At 54.0% G+C, this 26,931-nt stretch overlaps 1 protein-coding gene across 1 annotated transcript in view; it reads right to left on the reverse strand.

Moving 5' to 3' along the window:
• CSMD1 (CUB and Sushi multiple domains 1) overlaps window positions 1–26,931 on the reverse strand; it is a 1,021,666-nt gene that overhangs the window by 302,973 nt on the left and 691,762 nt on the right. Inside the window, exon 11 of the mRNA XM_036250552.1 lies at window positions 6,151–6,254. Within this exon, the coding sequence (XP_036106445.1) occupies window positions 6,151–6,254 (104 nt within the window). The remainder of the gene's footprint in view (window positions 1–6,150; window positions 6,255–26,931) is intronic.

Consider the following 26,931-nt stretch of genomic DNA (forward strand, 5'->3'; position numbering starts at 1 on the left):
TAGATCAGAAACATTTTATACAAGTCCAAGTGCTGGCGAAGACACGAGAGACTAGAGCAGTTACAAACCGCTGGTGGTAACGAGAATAACACAGCCACCCTGGAAGACAGGCCAGCAGTTTCTCACAAAACCAACAACGCAACTAACTAACAGACAATCTAATGATTACACTCCCGAGGGAATCTGTCTAAGGGATCTGAAAACTCATGCTCACACTAAAACTTGCAGACAAATGAATACAGCAGTTTTATCCATAACAGTCAAAAGGATAAACAATCCAGGTATCCTGAAATGGTGAGCATGAAACTGTGGCACATCCACAGTATAGAATGTGACCCAACAATTAACAGGAAAGATCTACTGAAGCACCCGATACCCAGAGAACTGTCCTGAGTGAAAACAGGCAATCACAAAAGGTTACACAGAGTATGATCATGTATCCAGCATTGCTACAATGTCAGTTTTATCGGTGGGATTACACAGCATTGCTACAACGAAGCAGTTTTGCAGGTAGGATTATACAGCATTGCTACAGTGTCAGTTTTATAGGTGGGATTATCCATTGCTACAATGACACAGATTTGCAGGTGGGATACAGACAGTGTCTGTCAGTCAGGAATCAGTCGGGGAGAAGGAGAGGGATATGGTGATGAAACGCCAACCAAGTGAGCTTTGTAATGTTGGGACTGTTCTTTCTTGACCATGGTGGTGGGTGCATGAATTTAAACAGGTGATCCAATTATGTAGAACTTAACACACACACACACGCACACACACACACACACACAAACATGAGTAAAAAATGGAATGTCTAAGATAAGAGTGGTGAATTGCATCAATGCAATACCCTGGTGTGACATTTAATTACAGATTTCGAAGTGCTACCATTAGAAAAATGGGGCAAAAGGAACAGGGGTCACGTTGTATTAACACCTTGGTTCACAGATCAGTTAGACTAACCGGCTGCTGTGTGTGGGACCCTATGTCAGAGCTCCCCTCGTCTTCATCTACAAATGAGAGCAATGCCCTTGTGGCCAGACTGTCTGGAGGTTCGGGGAATGACAGTTCGGTTCCCCCTTCCCCTTCCTTTCTAGCACATCCCCTCTCCAGAGACTGTGGTGAACACTGCAGATTTCTGCATGTTTTATTACATTAAGGCAGTGACACTAACTATAGTCAAGTACTAACATCTTCCCTTCACCCTATACTTTTAATTCCTAAAATAGTTTTTCCTTAACCAATGCATTTCACACTTACAATGATACTTCGGGCGGAAAGGTATATGTTCGCCAGCCATGCCTTTTGCTCGGTGTGTGTGTGCCCTGTATTGTTTCCGAAGCACTTATCCCCCCAGAAGAAGAACTCCGCCTCTGAGGGTAAGCAATGTCGGAAACACACAGGACAACGTTACGTGCTCTTCACTGACGAGCCATGGAAAAGCCATCCTTGGTTAACAGCATGTAGAGAGAGGCGTTTCCTGGCTCCTTAGAGGAAACAGCCACATGAGTCCACACAGCGCTGTGCCTGGCGGAACAGGTGGGAAATCGCTCAGGTTCTGGACCTCCGATGAGCTGGGTGTGGCCCCGCCCTGTCTCCTGCAGCCTGCTGTGCCACCCTTGGGAGCTATGACTTCTTCCCCTGGGCAGGAAGGCTGCCCCCAAGGACAACTTCCCAGGGCCCAGGTCCTGGGTCCCCTGCTTCACCCAGCCACCCCAGAGGGAGCTGGTGTCCCACCCTCAATGCCAGGGCTCAGCAGCCTGGCCGTGTCCCCTCTGCAGGGCTGTTGGAACAGAGAACCGAGGTGCTGTGCAGGGAGGGGCTGCCGTGCCCAGCCTCCCGCTGGGGAAAAGGCAGTTTGGACAGCCTCTGCCTTCTCCACTCGCTCCCCTACTCCACCCCCAAAGGCCACTGTCACCTCCCCTGAGTCTGCTGCACTGTCTGCATTTCAACAAATATGTCTTCAAAGAAGTGAGAAAGTTTCGGATAATGAGGCACAGAAAGGAAGCTCATGATGGGTGGAGCTGAAGGGCGAGCAGGGCGCAGCGGGAGCCTGCCCTGTGCTATTAGATGTGCCCTTAGCGGTGGTCATTCCCGCCGGAAGGGCTCTGGCTCCCCCACATCACCCAGATGAGCAGCGCCGGCCTCCTGCTGACATCAGAGGTGGGAGACGCACAGGGCAGTTTTCAGCGCCTCCTTTGCTGTGGCTTTTCCAGTCTTTTAATAAAAAGAACGATGCGCCCTGGCCGGTTTGGCTCAGCGGTTAGAGTGTCGGCCTGCAGTCCAGAGAGACCCGGGTTCGGTTCCCGCTAAGGGCACGTACTCGGTTGCAGTTTGTCCCCGGCCCTGGTCGGTCGTGCGGGTGGCAGCCACTCGATGTGTCCCTTCACATCGATGTTTCTCTCTCTCTCTGTTCTTCTCCCTCCCTCCCACTCTACCTGAACAAAAAATGGAAAAATGTCCTCAGGTGAGGATAAAAAAAAAAAAAAAGAACGATGCCTTTTGGTCAGGCAACAGCAGGGGGCAGTGGTGGCACCAAGCAGGGGCTAGGGCAGCTTCTAGGAGCAAGAAGTGGTTTGGGGATCGCAGATCAACCAACCGTGAGAAAGGACTAGTCCCCTTATCGGTCAACCCACAGATGTAGTCAGGCAGAGGCAGATGGCTTTGCTGGGCTTCCCTGATGTGATCCGTTTATCCCCCTAGAGGAACAAGCCTTTAAAAGCCGCCTGGCCCCTGCGATCCAGGCCCCCCCGGACGAGCGCTATCTCCGCCCACCAGCTGCTGAGGACAGCAAAGGCCACGGAGCTCTGCGGGGCCCTATCTCTGCGCCCAGTTCTCGGCAAATTAAATTGGAGAAAAGTATCGATACATATTCCTGGGATGGGCTCAATAGAGAATTATTAAATAAGTTACTTAATTTTGCTTGAAGCCTGTCATTCTGCAAAAGTACCCTAAGTGAATTCATCCACCTCTTGGGAGAATCGGACGATTAAAAGAATCCACTAACATTCCGTTTTTCTCTTTTTGGCCAAGAAAGTTAAGAAAATATAAAGCCGCTAATGGAAATGAGAATTTTAGGCTGGCTCACCTTCCAAGTTTCTCCTGAAAACTGAGACCTGGATGGGATTACACCCTCCGACCCCAACAGGTCTGCCGACCACACATCGAGCCGGCGGCAGTAACCAGCCGTCCACACCGATGTGGACACATCTTCCTGGACACAGGGACCACGAGGGTCAGTGGCTCTGCACACTCTCGCCCTAACTGCCCCCCGTTCTGTCACTTCCCCGTCCGGTTCTACTCTGCATGCTGAGAAAGTGCCTCAGAGGTCAGTGTGCAGATGTGTCTGCGGACGCATTCTCTACAGTTACCTGTTATTCCAACACACCCTCTGGGCTCCGACAGTTTTCCTGCTTTTTCTGTGATCTCGTGGACGGAGGAAATGGATTGGTTGCTGCTCTTTTTCCTAACTGCGGCTGATTAAATGCCCAGTTGATCTATGTTGCATTATGTTCCCCAAAGGGCACCCGGTGTGATGCTGCTTAGTTTTCATCGTGGATCTGAGCCATCGGGAGGAAGTCCTCGCTCACCATGCCCACGTCGCTCGTGGTTTGCCTAAAAACGGGCGCCTGGCGTCGGAGCTTCTGGACTGACCTCGGGGGTTCCACTGGGCATCACTCTGCTACACTGTGTTTCATAGTTCGCACTCAGTACAGAATTTCTCTCATTTGTTCTAGTAGCACCTGTTTTTAAGCAGACGCTTTGGTTGTAATAACGCTATTTTGTGTGTGGTTACATTTCTCAGCTCCCCAGTGCTTCCCCGTGCACTATTTCATTTGGGTCCTGACCACAGGTGGGAATGCTTATTATACACATTTCACAGCCATAAAAACAGAGCATGGAGGGGTACAGTGACTTCCCTCGGGGCCACAGAGATAGTTAATAGCGAAGCTGGTGCCAAGCTGTGCGCAGTCAGCGCCGGGCCTTAGACACTGCTACGCCGGGCCATGCCCTGCGAGAATCTGCATTTTGATAAATAAATGCAATTTGGAGCTAGTAATTTGGCAACAAAGAATAACTATTTGGTGCACAGAGAACTTCAGACACATTGGTGGGATAGTAAAATGTTATAAACGTTCGGGGGGTTATTAGAAAAGCACACATGTGAATGAAGACACCCTTTACCCCGAAGTGTCTGTGCTGGGACTGTTCCTCAAGGCACAGAATGAGGATGAGTGGACTTGCTCAGTGGTTTGCTGGATTGGGGGGGACAGAGTGAGGCTGTCAGTGGGAACCAAAGAGCAGGTGGCTCCATGCAGACTGATGAGAAGCAGGGACGCTGCAGCTGAGTCTGAGTGTGAGTGCCAGCTCCTACCTGCACCAGGTGTGTGGATACTGGCTCCCACCTGCACCAGGTGTGTGAACATTGATTCCCACCTGCACCAGGTATGTGACCCAGGCTCCTACCTGCACCAGGTGTGTGAATACTGGCTCCTACCTGTACCAAATGTGTGACCTAGAGCTCCCACCTGTACCAGGTATGTGACCTAGGCTCCTACCTGCACCAGGTGTGTGAATACTGGCTCCTACCTGTACCAAATGTGTGACCTAGAGCTCCCACCTGTACCAGGTATGTGACCTAGGCTCCTACCTGCACCAGGTGTGTGAATACTGGCTTCCACCTGCACCAGGTGTGTGATCACTGGCTCCCACCTGCACCAGGTGTGTGAATACTGGCTCCCACCTGTACCAGGTGTGTGAACATTGGCTTCCATCTGCACCAGGTGTGTGATCACTGGCTCCCACCTTTACCAGGTATATGAATACTGGCTCCCACCTGTACCAGGTGTGTGATCACCAACTCCCACCTGCACCAGGTATGTGACCTAGGCTCCTACCTGCACCAGGTGTACAAACTGGGGCACCTCTGTCTACACCTTGGTTTTACCATCTCTGTGATGAGGATATCGCTAACCCCTAGCTCACAGAACTGAGGGGGGGGTCCGGACGACAAGAAGATGGGGCACTTGGCGCAATGCACAGTGTATGCAGCTCTCAGCACTGGCTCCCAGATGACAGGGCTGTCACTACACTGCGAGCACAAGTCATGGGCCAGCAACAGGACTTAACTGTCATCAGTAATGATAGTAGTGGCCAGTGACAAAGGAAAATGTCCAAGAGATGATGAGTGAAAAGAGCGCATCCCCAGGGTCATCAGAGGGCGGCCCGTGCACCTCCAAAGGCGCGACAGCAGTCCCACCGGCAGACGTTCCGAGAGCGAATCACCTGGTCGCTGCCTGTGAGCTAGGAGCCAGCGAGGGGCCGATCCCAGCCCCGTTTCTTTTGTCTGTTCATGGCGGCTGTTCCCTAGCAGAACAGTATGTGGCAGTCACCAGGGAAGAGCGTTCTCACCAGTAAAGGAGACTCGGCAGCGTGTGTGTGGACGGAGAAGCAGCAGGGACCCCCTGCAAAGTGACGTCTGTGGATGAAAGGCCTGCCCACTCCCTGATGCCCTGTGCCCGGTGCGAGGCAGGTGCCAGACCCGCAGAGACACCGCCCTCTGCTGAGAACGCCAACCAGCAGACACCCCGTTCCTCTCCGAGCTTGATGGAGCAGGTCGCACAGAAGGTGGCCGCTGTCCTCAGGGCCCTGCGTGGGGCGCAGCTGATGACATGCAGACGAAGCTGCTGAGAGCTGGGTCCTGGCAGGCACCGCACAGGACTGTCATCCTCAGATCAGGGGCCCGGGATCGGAGCTCCGCAGACATGCAGCGAGGGGTCCCCACACCGCTCCCCCCTGTCCACTTTGGATTGCTGCTTACCGGGTACAAGGGCTTTTGGAAGACACGAGAGTTATCCTAGAAAATACCTGCACTTATGAAAACACTGGCAGCATCATGCCCCAGCTAAGGTGAACGGGAGGACGTTGGAAGCTCATCATCTCTACTTTCTGATTTTTGCCACATTGGTTAATGATTCGGAAAGCAACCGCTGATGCTGATGTAACACCCTCGTGAACAAGTCCTCCCGTGAAATCAGCCTCGGGACCTGCGAGGTTGGTCATATGGGCCACCGATCGACCTTCGCGTGGACACGGAGGGTCCGCACCCACACGCACACCCTGAATGTGTCAGAGAAGTGAAAGCACACTTACACGTACAGCACTGTCCTGGTGTCGCCCACTCTGCCTGAGTCTCCCACGGTCAGGGTGTCATAGCCTCGCTCCAGCTCAAACTCCTCGAAGGCCAGCTTGATGACCTACGTCGGAAGCAAGAGAGAGCGACTTAGCATCAGAGGCGCCTCCACAACGTTGGCGTGAATATCCAGGAGAGGTGTTAAATGTGCTCCTTCATTCCACTGAATTCCAGGTGGTTTCTAGCTGCATTTGAAAGTAACAATGTGGACAATTGTATACACTTGAGAGCCCTCGCTTATAGAATTTTATAGTCCTCAAAATTGCTATTACTTCACAGACATTTGTCATCGGATCTAAAAATGAAATGAACCCATCTTATGCTCTAAGTCAAATATCTATCAAATATTTATTTTAACACTTCTAGTGTTTGGAATGACAGAAAGATAACTCAATATAGTCAAAAGACATGTTGATGGTAGTTAATGAGCTATATTTCAAGGATACCTAGAACACCACGAAATGGATACTTTTAGAGGAATAGATGCATATTTCATGTAATTATTCATATTAACAAATGAAAAATGATTTCTGAGACAAGAAGGTTGTTCTCTGCATTCAAGTTTGCAAAGCACTGAAGTATTGGTCTCTGTCTGTCTATAAAGAACACTTAGTTGTGGCGGTTGGCTCGTGATGTCTAGACAGGACCCGTTTATCTCTGACACAATATATTAATATTCTGGGACCTTCTTTCTGTAGAGCACGGACCCTTTCTCCTGCAAGAGGAGATGCTTCCTTAGGGGCTGATGTCTTGATGAACAAAAAGGCAGTTGGAGGTGACATACAGGCAGACTAGAAGGGACCCAAAGAGACAGACAAGGGACAGTCATAGGTGATAGATAGATACAGACGAGAGACCAATGAAATGATAGAGACCACAGGTGGTATGGATGATAGAAGGACAGGTAAAAGAGGTGAATGACAGAGGGAGAGAGAGGGTTGGAGGGAGAGAGGAAGGGAGAGAAGCCCCCAAACCATACAATTGGAGATGCATTTAATGGGGGCCATTTCAGAGTAAGCAGGATCCCTGGAATATTACTGCCAAGGCTCAAACATCTGTTTGTGAGACTTGAAGGAAGGTTTGAGTGAGTGGACGTGGGGAGGGGGAGTGAGTGGTCCTGGGGAGGGGGAGTGAGTGGTCCTGGGGAGGGGGAGTGAGTGGACCCGGGGAGGGGGAGTGAGTGGACCCGGGGAGGGGGAGTGAGTGGTCCTGGGGAGGGGGAGTGAGTGGACATGGGGAGGGGGGGTGAGTGGACCTGGGGAGGGGGAGTGAGTGGACGTGGGGAGGGGCAGTGAGTGGTCCTGGGGAGGGGGAGTGAGTGGACATGGGGAGGGGGAGTGAGTGGACCTGGGGATGGGGAGTGAGTGGACCTGGGGAGGGGGGAGTGAGTGGACGTGGGGAGGGGGAGTGAGTGGTCCTGGGGTGGGGGAGTGAGTGGACGTGGGGAGGGGGAGTGAGTGGACCTGGGGATGGGGAGTGAGTGGTCCTGGGGTGGGGGAGTGAGTGGACGTGGGGAGGGGGAGTGAGTGGTCCTGGGGATGGGGAGTGAGTGGTCCTGGGGATGGGGAGTGAGTGGTCCTGGGGTGGGGGAGTGAGTGGACCTGGGGAGGGGGAGTGAGTGGACCTGGAGAGGGGGAGTGAGTGGACGTGGGGAGGGGGAGTGAGTGGACGTGGGGAGGGGGAGTGAGTGGACCTGGGGAGGGGGAGTGAGTGGACCTGGGGATGGGGAGTGAGTGGACCTGGGGAGGGGGAGTGAGTGGACGTGGGGAGGGGGAGTGAGTGGTCCTGGGGAGGGGGAGTGAGTGGACATGGGGAGGAGGAGCGAGTGGACCTGGGGAGGGGGAGTGAGTGGACATGGGGAGGGGGAGTGAGTGGACCTGGGGAGGGGGAGTGAGTGGACGTGGGGAGGGGGAGTGAGTGGACCTGGGGAGGCGGAGGGAGTGGACCTGGGGAGGGGGAGTGAGTGGTCCTGGGGAGGGGGAGTGAGTGGACCTGGGGAGGGGGAGGGAGTGGTCCTGGGGAGGGGGAGTGAGTGGACCTGGGGAGGGGGAGGGAGTGGACCTGGGGAGGAGGAGCGAGTGGACCTGGGGAGGGGGAGTGAGTGGACATGGGGAGGGGGAGTGAGTGGACCTGGGGAGGGGGAGTGAGTGGACCTGGGAGGGGGAGTGAGTGGACGTGTGGAGGGGGAGTGAGTGGACCTGGGGAGGGGGACGGAGTGGACCTGGGGAGGCGGAGGGAGTGGACCTGGGGAGGGGGAGAGAGTGGTCCTGGGGAGGGGGAGTGAGTGGACCTGCGGAAGGTGGGCTCTGATGAACCCCCAGTAAGGCGCCCAGCTGTGCATTGGCACTAACTAGATCCCTGCCATGCGGTGCTAAGAAGGAGTACATTCATTTTGCTATTTGTAACTGTTACTAAACTTAACGACAGAGGCAATATAATTTATTTTAAAAATCTACACTTTCAAACTGCAGTGTGTCTGCACTTTTAGCCGCGGGATCTGAGACAGGTGTCGAGATGGGTGGTGTTGCCACCAGTACACATCCACCTGTGAAGCCTGCGCTGGGCTCGGTTTTCTTTCTCGAGGGTCCCTGCCCAGCACCCTCCCATCACCACCTTCCCCGTCCTGACGGAGAAACCCGCTGGGAGCACCGATGACCCCATGGATCCGAGGGTCAGGCCTGGTCCACTTGCAGGCCTCTCAGGGAGGTCTGACCCCACAGCTGTGTTTTTATCAGCGGTGTAAAATGGACACTTTGTATTTCTTTCAAGTTCAGGCAAAGGGTGGTACATTTTTTGTCGGGATTTAGCCTGGACTATCAATAAAGGTAGACTCAGTGAAAACCTCGAGTTTGCCCGAGATCTGGCCTTGTACAGACATCAGACAGAAACACACGTTCGCCCCGAAACCGCCCCCTGTTCTCAGATCACCCCGACACAGAGGAAGGGCAACACGGACTGAGTCCATTTCCTTTGGTCCTCACCTGAGGACGTACTTGCAGATTTTAGAGAGAGAAGAAGCGGGGAGAGACAGAGAGAGACGGAGAGAGAGCAGTGTGGGGGAGAAACAGCGATTGGTTGCCTCCCACACGAACCCCGACTGGGGATCAAACCCACAACCCAGGTATGTGCTCTGATTGGGAATCAGAGCCACAGCCTGCTGGGTATGGGACGGCGCTCCAACCCACTGAGCCCCAGCCGGGGCGGTGCAGTGTGCTAACCACAGTGGCCAGGCTGTGCCTGAGACATGTCCACCCTCCGTACCTGCAGCCTGGCCCTCTGCTCATCATCGCCCCGCACGACCGCTCTGGTCTCTGCTGCCATGTATCCGGCCTCGTGGGCTCCACATGTAAGTGAGATCCGAGGCTGTTCTCCGTGTCCGGCTTATTTCCCTGGGCATGCTGTTCTCCAGAGTCCTCACGGGGTCACCATGCCAGGGCTTACTCATCGTTAAGGCTGAACAGGATTCCACTGCAAATCTATACCAGTTTCTGTCTCTGTTCATCTGTGGGTGGACAGTCAGGTTGTCCTATGACTTGGCCACTGGGAATAGTGTTGCAGCGTGTTTTCACTATGAGAGCTTCAGTGACATTTGGCCAGAATGGTTCCTTGGGTTTTTCACACCCGTGCATGTTCCTCCTTTGGTTTTTCACACGCGTGTGTGTTCTTGCCTCTGCGGACAGCTCGTCTGCGTTCTGCTAGTCTCTGCAGAACCGCTGTGTCTGGGTGGTGGCCCTGTGCCGCTGGCCAGAGGTCAGCCTCCCTGGCAACACCCTGCCCATTCCCTTCAAGACTCTCCGTCCTGGGAAAGGTGTGCTGGTTCTCTGTGCAGCCTGCCCCACCCCTCCCTGTGCGGCGCAGGCTCCGTCCCTCCCTGCCGGTCCCCTGCTGGGCGGAAAGGGAGCGGCCAAGCTCGTCTGCAAAAGCACTCAGCATCCGCAGGGGCATGTTGATAGACACAACGTAATTGTAGAATTTTCAACTTTTACCGATAAAGATTCCTTAAGGACAACAGATCCAATGGGAAGAAAACAGAAAAGGATCAAGTTCTAGAATTCAAACATTTTAAACTCACAGGGGTATTCTGATAGACACGACATAATTATAGGATTTAACACTTAGAGATAAACATTCCTTTTTTTTAAATAAAAACGTGTTTTTATTGATTTTTTTAGAGAGGTGGAAATGTCGATGTGAAAGGGAAACATGGATCGGCCTCCTCCTGCGTGCCCCCTACTGGGGATCGAGCCCAAAACCTGGGCTTGTGCCCTGACTGGGAATGAAACTGGGCCCTCTCAGTCCCTGGGGCAATACTCAATCCACTGAGCCACACCGGCTGGCAGAGATACGGACGCCTTAATTATTGTAGATAAAATTGTTCACTGTGGAGGTATAAGTGGTTCACACACTGTTTAACTACCTCATTCTTCTCTAGTTGTCCCACTAAAGGAGGAGGAGATTAAATAGAGAAAAAAATCCGGTAAAGCTGTTCGGTTCCCTTGTCTTCATTACCAGCGCAGCTCTGAGCGGGCACCGGGTACCAGGCACATCTTGTTGTCTGGAGTCAGGCTGTCTGACCTCCTAACCCGGAAACCTGTGGGGTGAACAGCAGCGGTTCCCAGGTGGCTCGCGTCTCTACAGCGCCACCTAGCAGTGGGATGGGGATGCAGTACAGGGTGTGCAAGCGGATGGAAACAGCTGAAAACAGGTGGGCGGGGCTACAAGGCGCCAGCAGCTCTGCAAGCCCCTGGCACAGCAGGAGAGATACATTGTTGCAACTTTGATGCAGACACAAACGTGAGTCTTTAACTTCGCTGTGTCAGAACAAATCTAGATGGTGTGCTGTTGGTGCGGACCCCAGGTTTGAAGTAACAGAATCTCTGAAGGGTGGCAGCAGGTGGAGACAGGATGGGGGGCTCAGGCACCAGGACTGCGGAGCCTGTTGGACCCCTGGACAAGCACACGCTTGGCCACATTGGGCCATTAAGCCTGGGAACCTGAGTGGAGGTGAGTGTCTCTGTCTCTCAGCCACTCCTAGCTGCATTTTCATCCAGAAATGAATCCTTTATCTGTTGCTTGCCACGCAAAGTGTCCCATCTGCGCATGCCGTCTTCATTTCAGGACGACTGGGCTGCTCTGAAGGGGCGTTGTCGCGGATACCGTGTGTTCTCAAGAAGGAAGACAGACCCACGAAGTTTTAGGAAAGAAAATCGGGGGGCAGTGCAGAGATGACAGAGACTAACATTCGAAATGGAACCCCTCAAGCCAGAATCATCGAAATGCCACCGAACTTGTCTGCGTTATGGAATACTTACCTCGCAGCCACGAAGGGGAACCGGCTCACCGGGGAAAGAGCGTGAGGTGAAGCAATTATGGAGAAACATTAAAATGTTTGCTGTGTGAAAGAAGGGAGTCCGCCGCTGAGATCTCCCAGAGAATTTCATTAATTCTGGAATGAAGCGGCCGGAGCCTCCCCAGCGCTGTCTGGGAAGTTATCGAATCTATTCTCAGATGGATGACAGAGGACAGCATTTATTAAAAGTGAGAGACTGGGAATTGAAGACTCACAGTACAATAACTGCTACAGAACAAATCAGATCATCATTACATGCAGAATTAATATTTACCGAACATGGAAACCCACCAAGCCAAGACAGGTGGCGTCTCTGAGCTGGAAGTCAGAAGGACACGCAGATGGGAGAGGGGCGAGAGAAGATGATAGATCTACAGATAAAAGCAGATAATATTGACGTTTGTCCAGAAAGACCTGGAACAAAGGGGTAGGTCAGTGATCCCAGGAGACGTGTTTTTGTAGCTGGTTACTGTCAAGAGCAGAAATATGGCCCCGGTTAAACGAAACATACCGACAAGAGAAAGTAGGACCGTGTCTTCTCCCAGGACTGTTTACCTTGAGGAGGCCTCCCCGAAGAAAATCCATACCCAAACCCAGAAGAACAGCGGAGTCTATTTGAAGGAACACAAATCAAAGTGTTGTTGTTGTTGTTGTTTGACGCAGTGAACCGAGAGAAAATGGATCAACAAGGTGGAGCCCCAGAGCAAGAGGCAGAGGATGTCCTCTTCGGCATGTTCATTCGGCGGAGCCTCATCTACCACGTGCGAAGGCGGAGAGAGCCTTCTGCAGATTTTTCAATATCTCCGGCGTTGTACCAACACGTTCCTCATCTCCACCCTGGCGGACAGAAACCTTGAGCAATAGGGTTCATTTTGAAGAATTCCCTAAAGGGTATTATGTTTGAATATGAAAGTGATGATCTGAAGAATTTACATCCTGTAGCAGGTAACGGGTTGAGTTGGTCAACATAAAACTATGCATATTTATTTCTGCATGTTAAATGACGGGGGTGAACAAATGAAGACTGGGGTGACCTGCTGAGCCCCGGGTCTGGGCTCCTGGAACACAGACCTGGCCTCAGGAGGAGGTGGCCCGCCCGGAGCTGGTGGCAGGTGGGGTGGTTGACACAGAGGAGGGTGGAGTGAGGAGGCTGCAACCGAATAAGCCGCGACACCAAACCCCACAACACGCCGCCATCTGAACCCCAGGGGCCAGGCTCCAGTGTGTGTCTGGTCGGTCATGGATTCTGTGCACAGACCTGTGGGAGGCCCTTAAATGGCTCCAACCCGCGGGTCTCCAGCCTCCGCAGCGAAGGCTGCTGAGGAGAACTTGGCGTCACGGAGGAGCTGGGGGCGGAGCCCTCAGCTGTGCCAGGAGAAGGTGCCCAGCAGGGCAGTGCTGACATGGGCACCACTGGCTGCTGCCGGGGGAGGGGCACCCCCGACCTGTGACCCTGCTCGGGGTCACGCTGCACCAGCCAGCGGTCACACAGAGGTTCCATGGTCCACTCCCTCACCTGGCGTTCACCTTCCATCACGTCGTCAAAGCTCCCTTGTAGGTAGGAAATCTACAAATGCCCGGGGTATAAAAATACAGAAAAACACACAAAAGGCCTAACCACAGACCACTGGGCCAGAAAACCGAAAGGGCGAGAAAGAGAGAGCAAGTGTAAGCGATGCGGATAAGAGGGGGCGGGGAGCAGATTCCCACCCAGACCCCCTTCAGTCTAGAGAGTGATTTTCTCCAAACAGCCGTCCTTCCAGGCACCCGCTGGGTCCCCCGCTCCTGGCTGCTGGAGGGAATCCCTGCAGCCCCCTGGCTCGTCCACCAGAGGCTCCCCTCCGGGTCCTCCCTCCGCCAGGGGGCGCTGTGTCTGAAGGGCCCTCGGCTGCAATGGCTTCCTTCCGCCGCTCTGCCCTGCACGGTCAGCGCCACCAATGGGCATCACAGAGGCATCCTCAGGGCACAGCTGCGGACCCACGTGTTCAGCCAGATGTCGGATTCTCTGCTGGTCTTGTCATCCCAGGGACTAGACGCCGGCTGATGAGGTGTGTCGTCCCTGGAGTGCTGGACGTCTTGCGAGTGTATGAAAATGTTGTCCCCACTGAATGATCCTCACTCATCGTCACCCTCACAAGCCGTCATCCATTCAGAGGGGTGCGGGGCGAGTGGGTAGAGCAGGGCTTTCTCAGGTCCTCGGCATCAACCCCGCCACGGTCATTCGGCGTGGAACAGCCCTGGGGAGCGCGTGCCGGGCCCCAGCCGAAGAACTGTAAGGCTGTTGTTACGGCAGCAGAATCGACACGGGACGAGCAGGAGCTGAGGGTGACAAGGACCGCGACCTGTCCGGGGCCCCAGGCTGGAAGGAACAGGCCATCAACACCCTGAGCGGTTCACTGCGTGTGCGGTCAGCCCTGTCGTTTAGCGTGACGCCGACACGTTATGAAGTCCTGAGAAAACGTGCACTTCATTCTCGCTGAACGGCGGGCCAGGCTGCGAACATCAGCACAGAAATCCACCCTCCATTCGGAGCTTGGTGCCCTTCTCAGTGCCATCAGGAGACGTCACCACAGTTCAGCTACTCGGACCAGTTCAACTACAATTCCCACAGGCCCTGGCTTCCATGTCACAGGGAACAGCTTCCTGCCAGTGCTGCGTCCACCACCAGAACCAGGGGCATGGGAGACCGCAGGGTCTGCCCCCCCCAGCAAGGGCAGTTGGGGGACAGACGGCGGTGCCCCTGCAGAGACGTGGTTCCCTCTCTGCCAGGGCTGCCGTCCACCACCAGAACCAGGGGCGTGGGAGACCGCAGGGTCTGCCCCCCGAGCAAGGGCAGTTGGGGGACAGACGGCGGGCGCCCCTGCAGAGGCCTGCCGGGTGTCTCAGCCGGACGTCTCCCTGGAGGAAGCCGGCCGCAGCTGGGTCGGAACGTCCCCCGGGGCTGGCTGAGTCGGACGGTAGCCAGGAAAGGGCTGAGGTGCCCCGCTACCTATGGGAAGGCCAGTGTGAAGTCGTGTGCGGGGCTGGCCAGCCCAGCTCTGAGAAGGCCCGTCTCACGCCATTTTGAAGATTTGAGGAAATTCTCCGTGGAGCACAGCCGACGGTCCTTCCTGCCCTCGGTGTCAGTGGGCCCATCTGGGCGTCTCCGGAACCAGGGAAGCAGACGAGGCCGACGATGGGCGAGGCGAGGCCGGGGCTCCATTCAGGACCTGGAGCGCCCCGGCCCCCGCCGAGGGGCAGGAAGGAAAACAAACCCCGGTGCGCTTAGTCGGGTGACTTCTAGAACTTTACCGTGCATCGGCGAGAGTGGAGTGTGCCGGAGAGGAAGGTACGGTCTGTGGGGGCTGCGACACTGAACCCGCCACGCATGTCCCGTTGGTCGGAATGAGTTCGGATTCCGTCCTCTGCTCAGAAAGACACCCGTCAGGACGGAGAGAAGCCGACCGCGCCTGCCTGGCCAGGCTGGGCAACGCAGACCAGCTCCAGTTTGTTTGTGTTTTTATTTTTTAATTTTATTTCTTTATAATCCTCACCTGAGGATATTTTCCCATTATCTTCAGATAGAGTTGAGGGAGAGAGAGAGACAGAGAGAGAGAGAAGCATTGATGTGAGAGAGACACATCCACTGGCTGCCTCCTGCCCAACCGCAACCAGGGCTGGGGACTGAACTGCAACCGAGGTACGTGCCCTTGATCAGAATCAAACCCGGGACTCTTTGCTCAGGGGCCGATGCTCTAACTGACCAGTCAAACTGGCCAGAGCCACCCCTGGTTTAAACTGATGCCCGGCACAGGCCCTCTGCGGGCCTCGGGCTGTGGGCCACGCGGAACGCAGACCCCGCACGAAGGGGCAGTTCAGTGCCCCTGCCCACGGAACCACTCTTGGCTGAACGTACACAACGTGTCCGTCCTTCCCCTCCACACCAGAGTAGCTTGTCGCGTGGCAACCAAATCACACAACCCTGAAGGGGATTCACCTCCCGGGACACACTGTGAAATGACTGAGTCAGGTTGTAGTGGGGGTGAAATCACAGTCCTAAACGATAGCAACAGATGGATGGCGCCCACAGAGGGCAATCGCACTGCTTCTGCTCAAAACTGGGCCTTAGTCCACTCTTCTGAGTGACCCCGCGGAGGGGTTCTACTGGAACCCCCACTTCACAGGTGAAACTGACCCGTTTCTGGAGAAAAGGAGGATAGAAGACACCAAAGTGCTGCATCGTTACCAATGGGTGGGCCGGTGATCAATTCTTTTTAGACGTTTGTACCGTATCAGTTTTCATTAGTGAATATATATATATATTTAAAAGTAAAATCATTTAATTCAGATAACAGCTTGGGGCAGTTGCAAATTCCTCCGTAGCTTAAAATGCGGGGTAGCAGGTCAGTGTCCTAGGGGCGAGCAGGCATTTTGGATGCTCTTTGCTGTACAAGGAAGAGACATGTTTAAAATGATAACATATAGAAACAATGTTGCTTTTGTTAAATGGCGTTGAGAGGCTCAAGAAAGAACTCTGCAAGTGACTGAACAGTAGGGACCCATGATCTCCATCAGCTGAAACACACGAACCCATTTGGAATAATTAAAATGGGACGTTGCAACACCTCAACATCACTCAGAGTTTGGAGTTAATGCAGGATGTCAACAATGCCGGGAAGAAACAAATGAGAAACCACTAATCATGCCCCCAAGAATAACTTAACTAAGTTGTTGGTGTGATTCTCAAACTCCTGGGAGGGGGACGACACGGAACACTTCATTACATGTTCTGTTTGTTAGAATTAATTATTAGATGGAGCTAGACACCATGTCCATGTTCGATAAATCAACCTAACAAATGCCGTGTTATTTCCAGTCATCCCAGTCACAGTGGGTACAGTGACCCCACAAAACAGCCATCCGGAGAGCTCCGGGATTCGCTCCGGTTGAACGTCTTGTTGCAAACTGAGGCTATAATGTTTCAAAATGGAAAGATACATGATCTGTTTCAAAGCACCACAGAAGCTGGCTTCCTTCTGTCGCAACATTTAAAGGGCCCAGTGCCTGTCCTGTCCTGTGTGGTCCAGCACTGCCCCATATCTTCCAGCTTGCTGTGGGCCTTTCCTGCCCCTCACTACAGCCCTGTGTTAGCCATCAGGAGGCTCATGGCCACCCCCTCTTTGTCACCTGAGGCATGAGGGCCTGGGCTGATCCATGGTGCTTATGGCTCCCTTGTGGGGAAGGTGCACTGGTGTTCCCAGTCCTCCTTCACGAGGGGGGTGGAGGGGGCCTTCATCAGGCCTGAGGAAGGAAGTGTCCATGCTGGGCCTGGCTCTAGGTACCCTGCTGCACACACAGGGCCCTGAGGTCCCTGTGCTGGAGGAAGAGCTGATCATTGAGGAGCTCTGGCTGAGACATAAGCGACACGTGTTTTCTAGAAGTGAAGCATTTTTTGGTTTTTAAACAATTAAAAAAGCCTGTCCTGAGCAGGCCCTTGTTCAGAAAAAAATAAATAAATAAATAAATAAATAAATAAAGTGCTCTTTCAAACCCAAAGCTAAAGAATTTGAGTTTTCTGCTTTACTGTCTCCTGCGCAAATATTTGGGTAACTTTCACATTAAAAAGAAAAAACATATGTATTTAACAAGCTAAACACTCCTTAATCTTAAATGCAATGATTAATTAGCCCTGATGGGCAGAGTTATCAACCCTTTTCTCCCCTTGCCTATGGAAACTGATCAGTACGGGTTTTTTTTTTTCCTGAAAACCACCCCTTGCCCCATTTCTTACTTCCGTTTCACTGGAAAGGGCTCAGGAACTAGGCCGGGTGCGGAGTTGCCCCCCTGGTGGGCCGTGTGTACCCTGCTTGGTCATTCCCTAGAAAACATGCCCACTCGTCTAACTGTCCTCGCCCATGGACAGGACCCCACCTCCTCCCTTCTGGCCAATGAGCTGATCGGCAAGGACACTCAAACTTGGCTGTCTTCCTTGTCACCACTGAACTGCTCCCTGCTCTGCTGTCTCTGACACTGGCTACCGCCCATTCACTGCCCTTGCAGACACCCTGACGTCCTCTGGGTGGCGCACTGGGAAGGACGTCCGCAACACTCAGGACAACTTCTGTGACCAGTCCACCTCGCGAGGAGGAGCCAGACACAAAAAGCCTGGGGACTAGCCGCCAGGGGCACCCCCAGAAGCAAACCCATTCACGTCCAGGCGAGCGTGGTTATTGCTTCTCTCCAGGACGTGCACCGAGCTCCTTCCCAGACCACACTGCACAGGTCCCCTCCCTCCGCCACCTGCCTTCACAAACCGCCCTGCAGGAGTTCGCTCTCCCTTGCACCCATCGGTGGGCGTCACCACCCCTTGTCAGCCGCGGGCAGCCACCCAGTGCAAGCTGAGCCACCCTCAGTAGGAAAGGGTGCTGCCCGCCTGTGGCAGGGGCGCTGTCCCGACTCGTCCTGTGGCCTCGCCGTCCCTGCTTGACCTCCCAGCTCACAACGCCCTTCACTCTTCTTCTTTCTTCCTCTAAGTACCTCACCCCAGGCCAAGGTTATGCCTTCGTTTCCCAAGTGATATTGTACCCTAATCACCTTTTAAATCTCCAGTGGTCGCCCTGGCCAGTTTGGCTCAGTGGTTGGAGAGTCGGCCTGCGGACCAGAGAGTCCCGGGTTCGGTTCCCACTAGGGGCACGTACTGGCCCAGCAGTAATGCACACACTGCTGTGAAGTGAACCCACGACCTGAGCTGTCAGAGCTGGCGGCCGGCGGGGACACGTGGGCAGTGGACGGGCCCTCAGTTTGCAAAGCAGCCCCCTCCCGCACTCACGAGGGAGCCCACGGTTCCATCCCAGGTCAGATCCCCAGCCTGCTGCACAGCCATTTCCTGTCCCCAGCAGCTGCCCTGACGTTTGTCCTCTGCATTTGCTTTCTTCGGGAAACCAATTCTCCACGCTGCAGCAGTTACACAATTATTTGAAAGTCCAGACCCTAGTATCTCCATGTATTTTTCACCTGGAAAGTATAATTTTGTATCTGCCAAGTAATTATTATACTACCTGACTTTTTGTGTTAATAACTGAAAAAAAAAGTTGCAGAAGAAAAACGAATGTGTGTTGGAAGGTTTCTAAGGAGCGTGCGTCGTTGTGGTAGTTGGACGACGCTCCAGCCCGAGGGAAGAGCCGATCGTCAAACCTCGGTCTGGAGCACCTAAGACTGAATTCAAACTCCAGCCAGCCTGTCCGGCCAGCAGCGGGGTTTCCGGAGGATCCTCGGCCTCCCGGCAGTGACAGCAGGGAGCCTGGGCAGGAGGGCACCTGGCCCTGCCCGGTTCCCTGGGAGGGAAGGCAGGCCCTCAGCCCCACTCATTTCTTAGTGAGGTGACCCGCCCTCGACATGATCAGGCGACATTCTCCGCGACAGGTGTAAAGACAGCAAGTTGGGCCGGTGTGGCTCAGTGGTTGAGCATTGGCCCTTTACCAAGAGGTCGCCAGTTCGATTCCCGGTCAGGGCACATGCCCAGGTTGTGAGCCCGATCCCCAGTGGGGGCGTGCAGGAGGCAGCCCATCAATGTTCTCTCTCATCGATGTCTCTCTCTTATTTTCTCACTTCCTCTCTCTCAGAAATCAATTAAAAAAATTAAAAAGAGAGAGCAAGTTGGCTGAATAAAAGCTTTTATCATTTGAATCAATCCACTCCCGTGCCCTGCTGTGCTCCTATCCCCACCCTGCTCCCCCCACGACGGCGTGATCACGCTCCCCCCTGAGGGTGTTCGCAGGGACACCCCGGCAGTTCACCTTGTCCGCTCGGAGCTCACAGGGTTTCCCTGAGACGCGGGCCGACTTCGCATGATGTATGTTTTCTGTGTGACGTGTCCCCCGATAACAACGGCGAAGTTGCGGGTTCGCGTTCCCTGTGGTCGCTAAGGCTCTTTACAGACACAGAGAAATGATCTTTACAGAATGGAGACTGTGAAACCAGAACAGATTAAATACAGGATTTCACTTAGATTCTAATTATTTTAACAGAAATCGTACGGAGAGACACTGGAACCAGGCGAGTGGAAGAAGACACGTCGCCTTCTGACAGCTGCGGCCGCGAAGGGCCAGAGAGCGCGTCCCGGGGGGGCAGAGTCCGCGCTGGGGTCTCCATCCATGTCCCTGTCGCCCACGGAGCTGACTCGTCCAGTCCAGATAAGCAGGTGGACGGATGTAAACGGACCTTTATTTTAATCAGCACAGACATCTGGCGGAGACCCGTGAGCTCCAGTCCGTCCCGAGTGCGCGTGGATAGCGGTCCACGCGCGAGGTGCACCTCTGAGGCCGCAGTAACAGCGCGGCACAGGGGTGGGCCCGTCTCAGCTACGCAGCGAGAGCGAGGCTCCCACGTACGGACACGCGTTCCGTCCGCAGCGGGTTTCCTGGCTTCGTGTTCAGGGTGTCTGCCGGGAAAGCGATGACACGCTTCGGAGAGGAAGTGGGGTTCAGGCACCTAACCACGGTGTGTCGTCGGGACATCTGCAGTTTATGCAGCGGCACCTTCGAAAAGGCCTCATCTGTCTAACGGGACGTTTCCACACATAGCCCAGGGTCTGCAGGGGCCCCCGCGAGTGACGTCCCTCCAGAGAACTCCAGGGGCGCCACCCGCCCGGAGTGGGCGAGTCGGGGTCCCAGTGAGCACCCCGAGACGGTGGTCACCCCGTCAAGCACTCGCAGGATCTCCAAGCGCAGGCGATCGCTCGGCTTTGTCCAGCGCTGGAGTAAGACCGTCTTTGATCGTAACGAGAGGGAAGGAGACTGAACCCCGGTCTCTGAGTGTGCGTCTCCTCTGAGTCAGCCCTGTCCAGTCCTCCAAACGCGTAGAGAATGACCCTTCTCTGCTGACCCCAAGGTCGAGTGTGGGCTACGTACCACTCAGTGTGACTGTGTCCATCCTCATCCGGCATTTCATGGACCCCAAAGAGATCTAACTCAGCCACGTATTTTACACAAAAATAATCCCCACCACCCTACTGACTAGTAACCTGTTCCTTTCACACTATTACTTTGTCCTGTTGCGGCCCTGCATTCTCAGGCCACCTGAGAGAGGTGTGGGAACTAGAGGGACATCCGACTAGCAGTCCACATGCCGACATCCTAGACACAGTGCGTGGCCCACCCTGGCCGGAGAGCTCAGAGAGTCAGAGCTGGTCCCCTGTGCCCAGGTTCCGGTTCGATCCCCAGTCAGGGGGATCAAACCACTCAGGCACCCCATGGCACAGTCCTGGGAGGGGCAACAGGAAGGCAACCGAACACACGCAAACACACGCGCACACAGATGTACATACAACACGCACGATGTCTAAGGTGAAAGCTAACTCGCGAGTGTTCAGAGGCACCGAAATCAGTGCTGTGTTTCACGTTAACTGCATTCTTACTTTAATGCCATTTACTACCTAGTTTTAGAGTTACAATATCAACATGATTCGTTTACTATGACAGTGTTCAGAGGGCCCGAACAGACACTCTCCCTGGAAGACATACGAATGGTCAACAGCCACAAGGAAGATGCTCAACCTCACCAGCTATTAGGCAAGTGGAAATCAAAAGTACAGTGAGATACCACGTCGCACCTGTCAGAATGGCTGTGTTCAACAGGGAAGGTGATCACAAGCATCGGAGAGGTTGTGGGGTACGAGGAACCGTCACGCACTGCTGGTGGGAATGTAACCGACCCCGCCACCAGGGAAAACAGTTACCGTACGCCTCTTCTGGACATCCACCCAAAGAATGTGAAAACAACTGTTCACAAAGATATAGGCACCCCTATGTCCACGGCAGCAGCATCCGGTGGCCAAGGCATGGAGACATCCAGTGTCCTTTACTCCATGAGAGGACAGAGAAGCGTGGTCCTTGGACACCGGAGCATGACTCAGCCGTAGGAAGAGATGAAGTACTGCCATTTGCGACAGCACGGATGGGCCTTGAGGATGTCATGCCAAGTGAACTAAGTCAGTCAGAAGAAAAGAAACATATGACTTCACTCATGTGAGATAAAAACAAAGGTAACAAATGAAGAAACAGGGAAACGAACAAAAACACACAGACACAGACAGCAGTGTGGTGGTTTGCAGGGGGAAGGGGTGGGGGTGGACAGGGCAAAGGGGTCAAATATGGGGTGATAGGCCCTGGCCGGTTTGGCTCAGCAGTTGGAGCGTCGGCCTGCGGTCTGAAGAGACCCGGGTTCGGTTCCCGCTAAGGGCATGTACCTCGGTTGCAGTTTGTCCCCGGCCCTGGTTGGGTCGTGCGGGTGGCAGCCACTCGATGTGTCCCTTCACATCGATGTTTCTCTCTCTCTCTCTCTCCCTCCCACTCTATCTGAACAAAGTATGGAAAAAATGTCCTCGGGTGAGGATTAAAAAATATATATATATGGGGCGATGGACGATGATTTACTTTGGGTGGTGGGCACACAATGCAACATACAGATCACGTGTCGCAGAAATGTAAGCCTGGAACCTGTATAAGCTTATAAACCGATGTCACCCCAATACATTTAATGAATAAAAATAAAAAATAAATAGATAAATAAAATTGTTCCTAGAAAGCACACGCTGTGTCGTCACTGGGTACCCCAGGCACAGTGACAGTGTGTGGGTGTCAACGAGGCTTTCGCTTCTGTTCAGGTGCCTGACTGTTTCTTCTCGGTCTCTGCTGGCTGGAGCCCTGAGGGAAACGCTAATTAACATGAATATCTCATTTGTGTGTGTGTGTGTGTTCTAATAAAACTTTATTTGGAGACACTAAAATTTGATTCCCCTAAAATGTTTATGTCGTGCAATATTATTTTGATTTATTTATTGTAAAGGCTTTTTTAGAGAAGTTTTTGGTTCATAGCTAAATTGAGGAGAATGTACAGAGGTTCCCCCCCCCCCAACGCACAGCCCCCCACCGTCCACAGCCCTCAGCAGATGGGACACGTTACAACTGATGGATCCACACGGACATGTCATTGTCGCCTGGGGTCCGCGGTGCGTGTCCGGGCTCACTCTGTGTTGTACGTTCTGTGGGTTTGGACAAGTAGATAGTGCCTTGTGTCCATCAACATAATATCACACAGAGTAATTTCACAACTTGGAAAATCCCCTGTGCTCTGTCTACTCATCCTTCCTTCCTCCCAACCCCTGGCAACCACAGATCTTTTTCCTGTCTCCATAGTTTCGTCTTTTCCAGAAGGTCACCTAACTGGGCCCAGACTGTAAGCAGCCTTTCCAGATCGGCTTTCTCTTTTCTCTCAGTCCGTGGCGCTTGCCTTCCCTCCACGTCTCTCCCGAGCTGGAGACCTCGCTCCCGTTTAGCTGAGTACTGTTCCACTGTGTGGACGGGCCGCGGCTGGCGTCACCTGCTGGGGGGCATCTGGGTGGCCTCCACGTCTGGCCATGATGAATGAAGCTGCTGCAAACATCGTGGGTGGGTTTCTATTGAACACACGTTCTGACTCATAAAACTTGCTTTCAACCCGTCCCACCAGCTGCGGGATCGCGTGGGAAGAGCATGTTCGGTTCTGTGAGAAACCACCAGGCCGTCTTCACATGGCGGCCCCACCTGCGCCCCCTGGCAGGGGTTTCCTGCGGCTCTCCCCCTCCTAGCCGTGGGTGTGGTCAGTGCTGGGGTCCGGTCATTCGCACAGGGGTGTCGTGTCCTCCCGTTGTTGTTGAATATGGCGTTTCTAACCCAAACTTACTGTATCACACCCATGCACAGTGGGCGCGGTGAGTCTTCAGTAGGGATGTCTGGTCTCTAGTCTAGGGACTCGCCAAACAGAAACCACTTGGGACGTGACCTTCCACAGGTGAGCGCCTTGCACGACGGGAGACCAGCCAGTGGGCTCAGTGGGTTGAGCGTCGTTCCATGGACTGAGAGGTCCCGGTTTGATTCCTGGTCAGGGCACATGCCCGGGTGGCGGGCTCGATCCCCAGTAGGGGGCGTGCAGGAGGCAGCGGATTGATGTTTCTGTTTCTAAGTGGACTGCATTTCAAGGTCATCACAGTGACGCCCCAGGCACTGGGCTCACAGAGACCCGCAAGCTGCCCCCTAGTGTCACCGACAGCAGGTGGACAACCGTCCTCGGAGATAAGAAACGCCGCATCGCAGCATCCATTTCAGCTGAAAACACAGGTGGGCACTGCTGCCCTTCTGGGTGGTCCTGCTGCGCAGCAAGGAGCCTGTCGGCCGGGCCGTGCGTCCTGAGAGCCCTTTCTTGGTGCTCGATCCATCTCAGCAAGACAGCGGTCAGGAAGGAGACGCTGCTCTGCCTTCTCGGGTGCCGGTGACCACTCAGCTCTCAGCATCTGTACCTGGGAAAGCACCTCCTGGACATGGGTGGGGCCCATGCATCAGAGGAACTTCTCACGTGCCACCTGGCTTTACATTCACACAGCAAATCCACACAGGGGTTCGATCGGTTGATAGTCCTACGTCACCGAACCCGCATCACCAGTGCCGTGACCTTGGGAACCACACGAAACATATTGGGTGTGGACCACTCATGGCGCACAGGTTGCTTTCAACTTCAGGATGGTTTTTTCTTTACTGATTTTTAGAGAGGAAGAGAGAGAAACATGGATGAGAGAGAACATCGACTGGCCGCCTCCTGCCTGCCCCCCACTGGGGATCAGGCCCACAACCTGGGCACGTGTCCTGACCGGGAATCGAACTGGCGACCTCTTGATGCAGGGTCGACGCTCAACCCCTGAGCCACACCGGCCGGGCCAACTTTGGAATTCTTTTACCATGGACAGAATCACCCCCGTCTACAGATGAGGGGCATGTCACAAAGCTTAAATAATTTTCCCCACACCATAACTGGGACACAACAGCTTCAAAGAGCTGTCAATGCCTGGGTATTCGTTCAGTGGAAATGACCACCGACATTCTCACTTTAGGTTTCGAAAGCAAGTTGGTGACTGACGTCTATTTATAGACAGTGTTCGTGTGGAGTATTTCTGACATTTCCCTATAAATCATAAGAACACATAGTGTTTGCTTCCTCAATTCTCTACAGAATATAAATGTTCTCCAAATAGAAAGCGACCACCGTCCAGGCAAATAGAAAGAGACAGATGCCTTCAAACGGGGAAAGTGTCTGAAATGCAACCTCGGTGCCCAGGACGCTGTGATCCCTTCCGTGGGGGCCGAGCAGAGGACACCGACGCGCCCCGACGGCGAGCGTATTTAAGGTACAAGTGCTGCAAATACATTGCTGCAGACCGTTATTCTGAGACTCCGCGGTCTGGACCGGCGTCAGCCATGAACCCAGTGAACGTCTGAGCACAGCCTGGGCCCGAAGCGCCGCCCGCCGGCCGTCCCACCTCTCGGCTGGGGCCCCGCACCTGTGCCTGCAACTTCCTCACAGGCTGGGGGCAGGCAGCTGACCTCGTCTGCGCCGTGACAACCGCTGCCTCTGGCTTCCTGACGACCCTCCACAGCTCCCTTCAATGTGCCCGTGTGCTGGAAACCCACATTTCCTGGGGTGTCTTGCTCCGGGTGACCAGATGGTCCACTCTTCCGCTCAGACATGGAAGTGCACGTTGGGGGGGCTGCGTGGAAAGCTGTCTACGGGGGTAAGATGTCCTGCTCTGCCCCTGCATCCCTCCAGGGCTGAGAGCACACAATTGGGGAGCAGAGGGAACACCAGGAAAAGCCTAGATCCCACCTGAGCCAACACTTAAATCTGGGGCCTTCCCTCCCCACCTTTTCATCCCATAAAGAAGGAAAGGTGAGCCCCACGCGTTGTAGGACTGATTCCCACGACCCAGGCCAACCGCGGCTCCTAATGGATGTGGAAAGCTGGTGAGGAAACCATGGGACCTGCAGAGGAAGCGCCTGACGTCAGGTCCGGTTCTTCTGTTTCAAGGTGAAGTGAAGACGCGACACCTACACACAGGAAGAGGTGTTCTGCTGCTTGTGACAACGTGAGGACTTGGAGAACATTGTGCGAAGTGAAGTCAGGCAGACAGAAAAATTCAGAGCCACGTGTTTTCACTCGTGCGTGGGCCAGAACACCAAAAGCACCAAGTGAACAAACGAGGAAAATAACCCGAAACTCACAGACACAGACGGCAGCACGGTGGTCACCCCGGGAAGAGGGGGAGGGCAGCAGAGGGTAAAGGGGTCAGATGGATGGTGACAGAGGATAACTTGAATTTGGGTGCCGGGCACACAACGCAATATACAGACTGTGTGTTACAGAAATGTTACACCTGAAACTCCTATGCTCTTATTAACCCATGTCAACCCAATACATTTAATTAAAAAAATTAATAAACAGTCCGGCCAGTGTGGCTCAGTGGTTGAGCGTCGACCCTGCACCAAGAGGTCGCTGGTTCGATTCCCGGTCAGGGCGCATGCCCAGGTGGTGGGCCTGATCCCCAGGGGAGGGGCGTGCAGCAGGCAGCCAATGTTCTCTCTTATCAGTGTTTTTATCTCTCCCTTCCTCTCTCTCTAAAATTATTAAAGGAAAAAATATTAATAAACAGAGGGACTCCTGCCCTTTCAAAGAGCCAATCTCAAAGGTTCCACAGTGTAAGGCTTCATTTCTGCAACATCCTTGAAGTGACAAAATTACAGACGGGAGGTCACGGAGAACCAGGCCCGGGTGGCGGGCGTGGTGCCGGGTGCAGGACCGAGGTTCTCCGTGCGGACCCTGGACAGTGCAGGCAGGACAACCCTCGTCCCGCCACCTGTACATGACAATGTCTCGGCCTCCGCCCCAGATCCGGACCCACTTCTTCTGCTTTGTGACCACCCGGGTCTCCTGACTTAGCGCCCCCCTGTGGCAGAATCATCCGTTTGAAAATCGCTGACTTGGAGGAGAGTTAAGAATAGTGAAAAGTGATTCTTCATTTTGCAAAAGAAGTTGGTACAAAACTATGTCACCTAGTTGAATCCTCGACGGGATCCACATCTGATGTGTCGCAGAAACACTCAAGTGGGGCGCTGAGCTCTGAACGGCCAGCTGTGGAGTCACACAGGTGCGCGTTAGACAGCCAGGGTCCTGTGTTACTGCCGTGTTAGCGAGAGCCGAGTCGCAGCAGGCTTCTCTCCTGACCTTCACGTGGTGAAAGGCGAGAGCGACACGAGATGTGGCACGTCCGGGCGCGGTGGGCTGGCCGGGCTCGCGGCGGCAGACCCTGGGGAAACCTCTGTGTCTAGGACACTTGCTCCAGCCTCTGAAGCTTGGGGGACAGACATTTCCTGAGGGGCCCGTGGCCCTCTTCCTCCCCATGACATGTATCAGACAGGGACGCTCAGTAACTGTTACACATGCCACTTGAATTTCAAGATACAAATGTATATCTCACTTGATTGGCTGAAAGTGTCTGCACCCTTGGTTTCTAGGGCAGAGAGGTTGCACCTAAGACAAAAAAAGATCC

This window comes from Molossus molossus, unplaced genomic scaffold (assembly GCF_014108415.1).
Source record: "Molossus molossus isolate mMolMol1 unplaced genomic scaffold, mMolMol1.p scaffold_m16_p_9, whole genome shotgun sequence".
In the NCBI taxonomy this organism is placed as follows: Eukaryota; Metazoa; Chordata; class Mammalia; order Chiroptera; family Molossidae; genus Molossus; species Molossus molossus.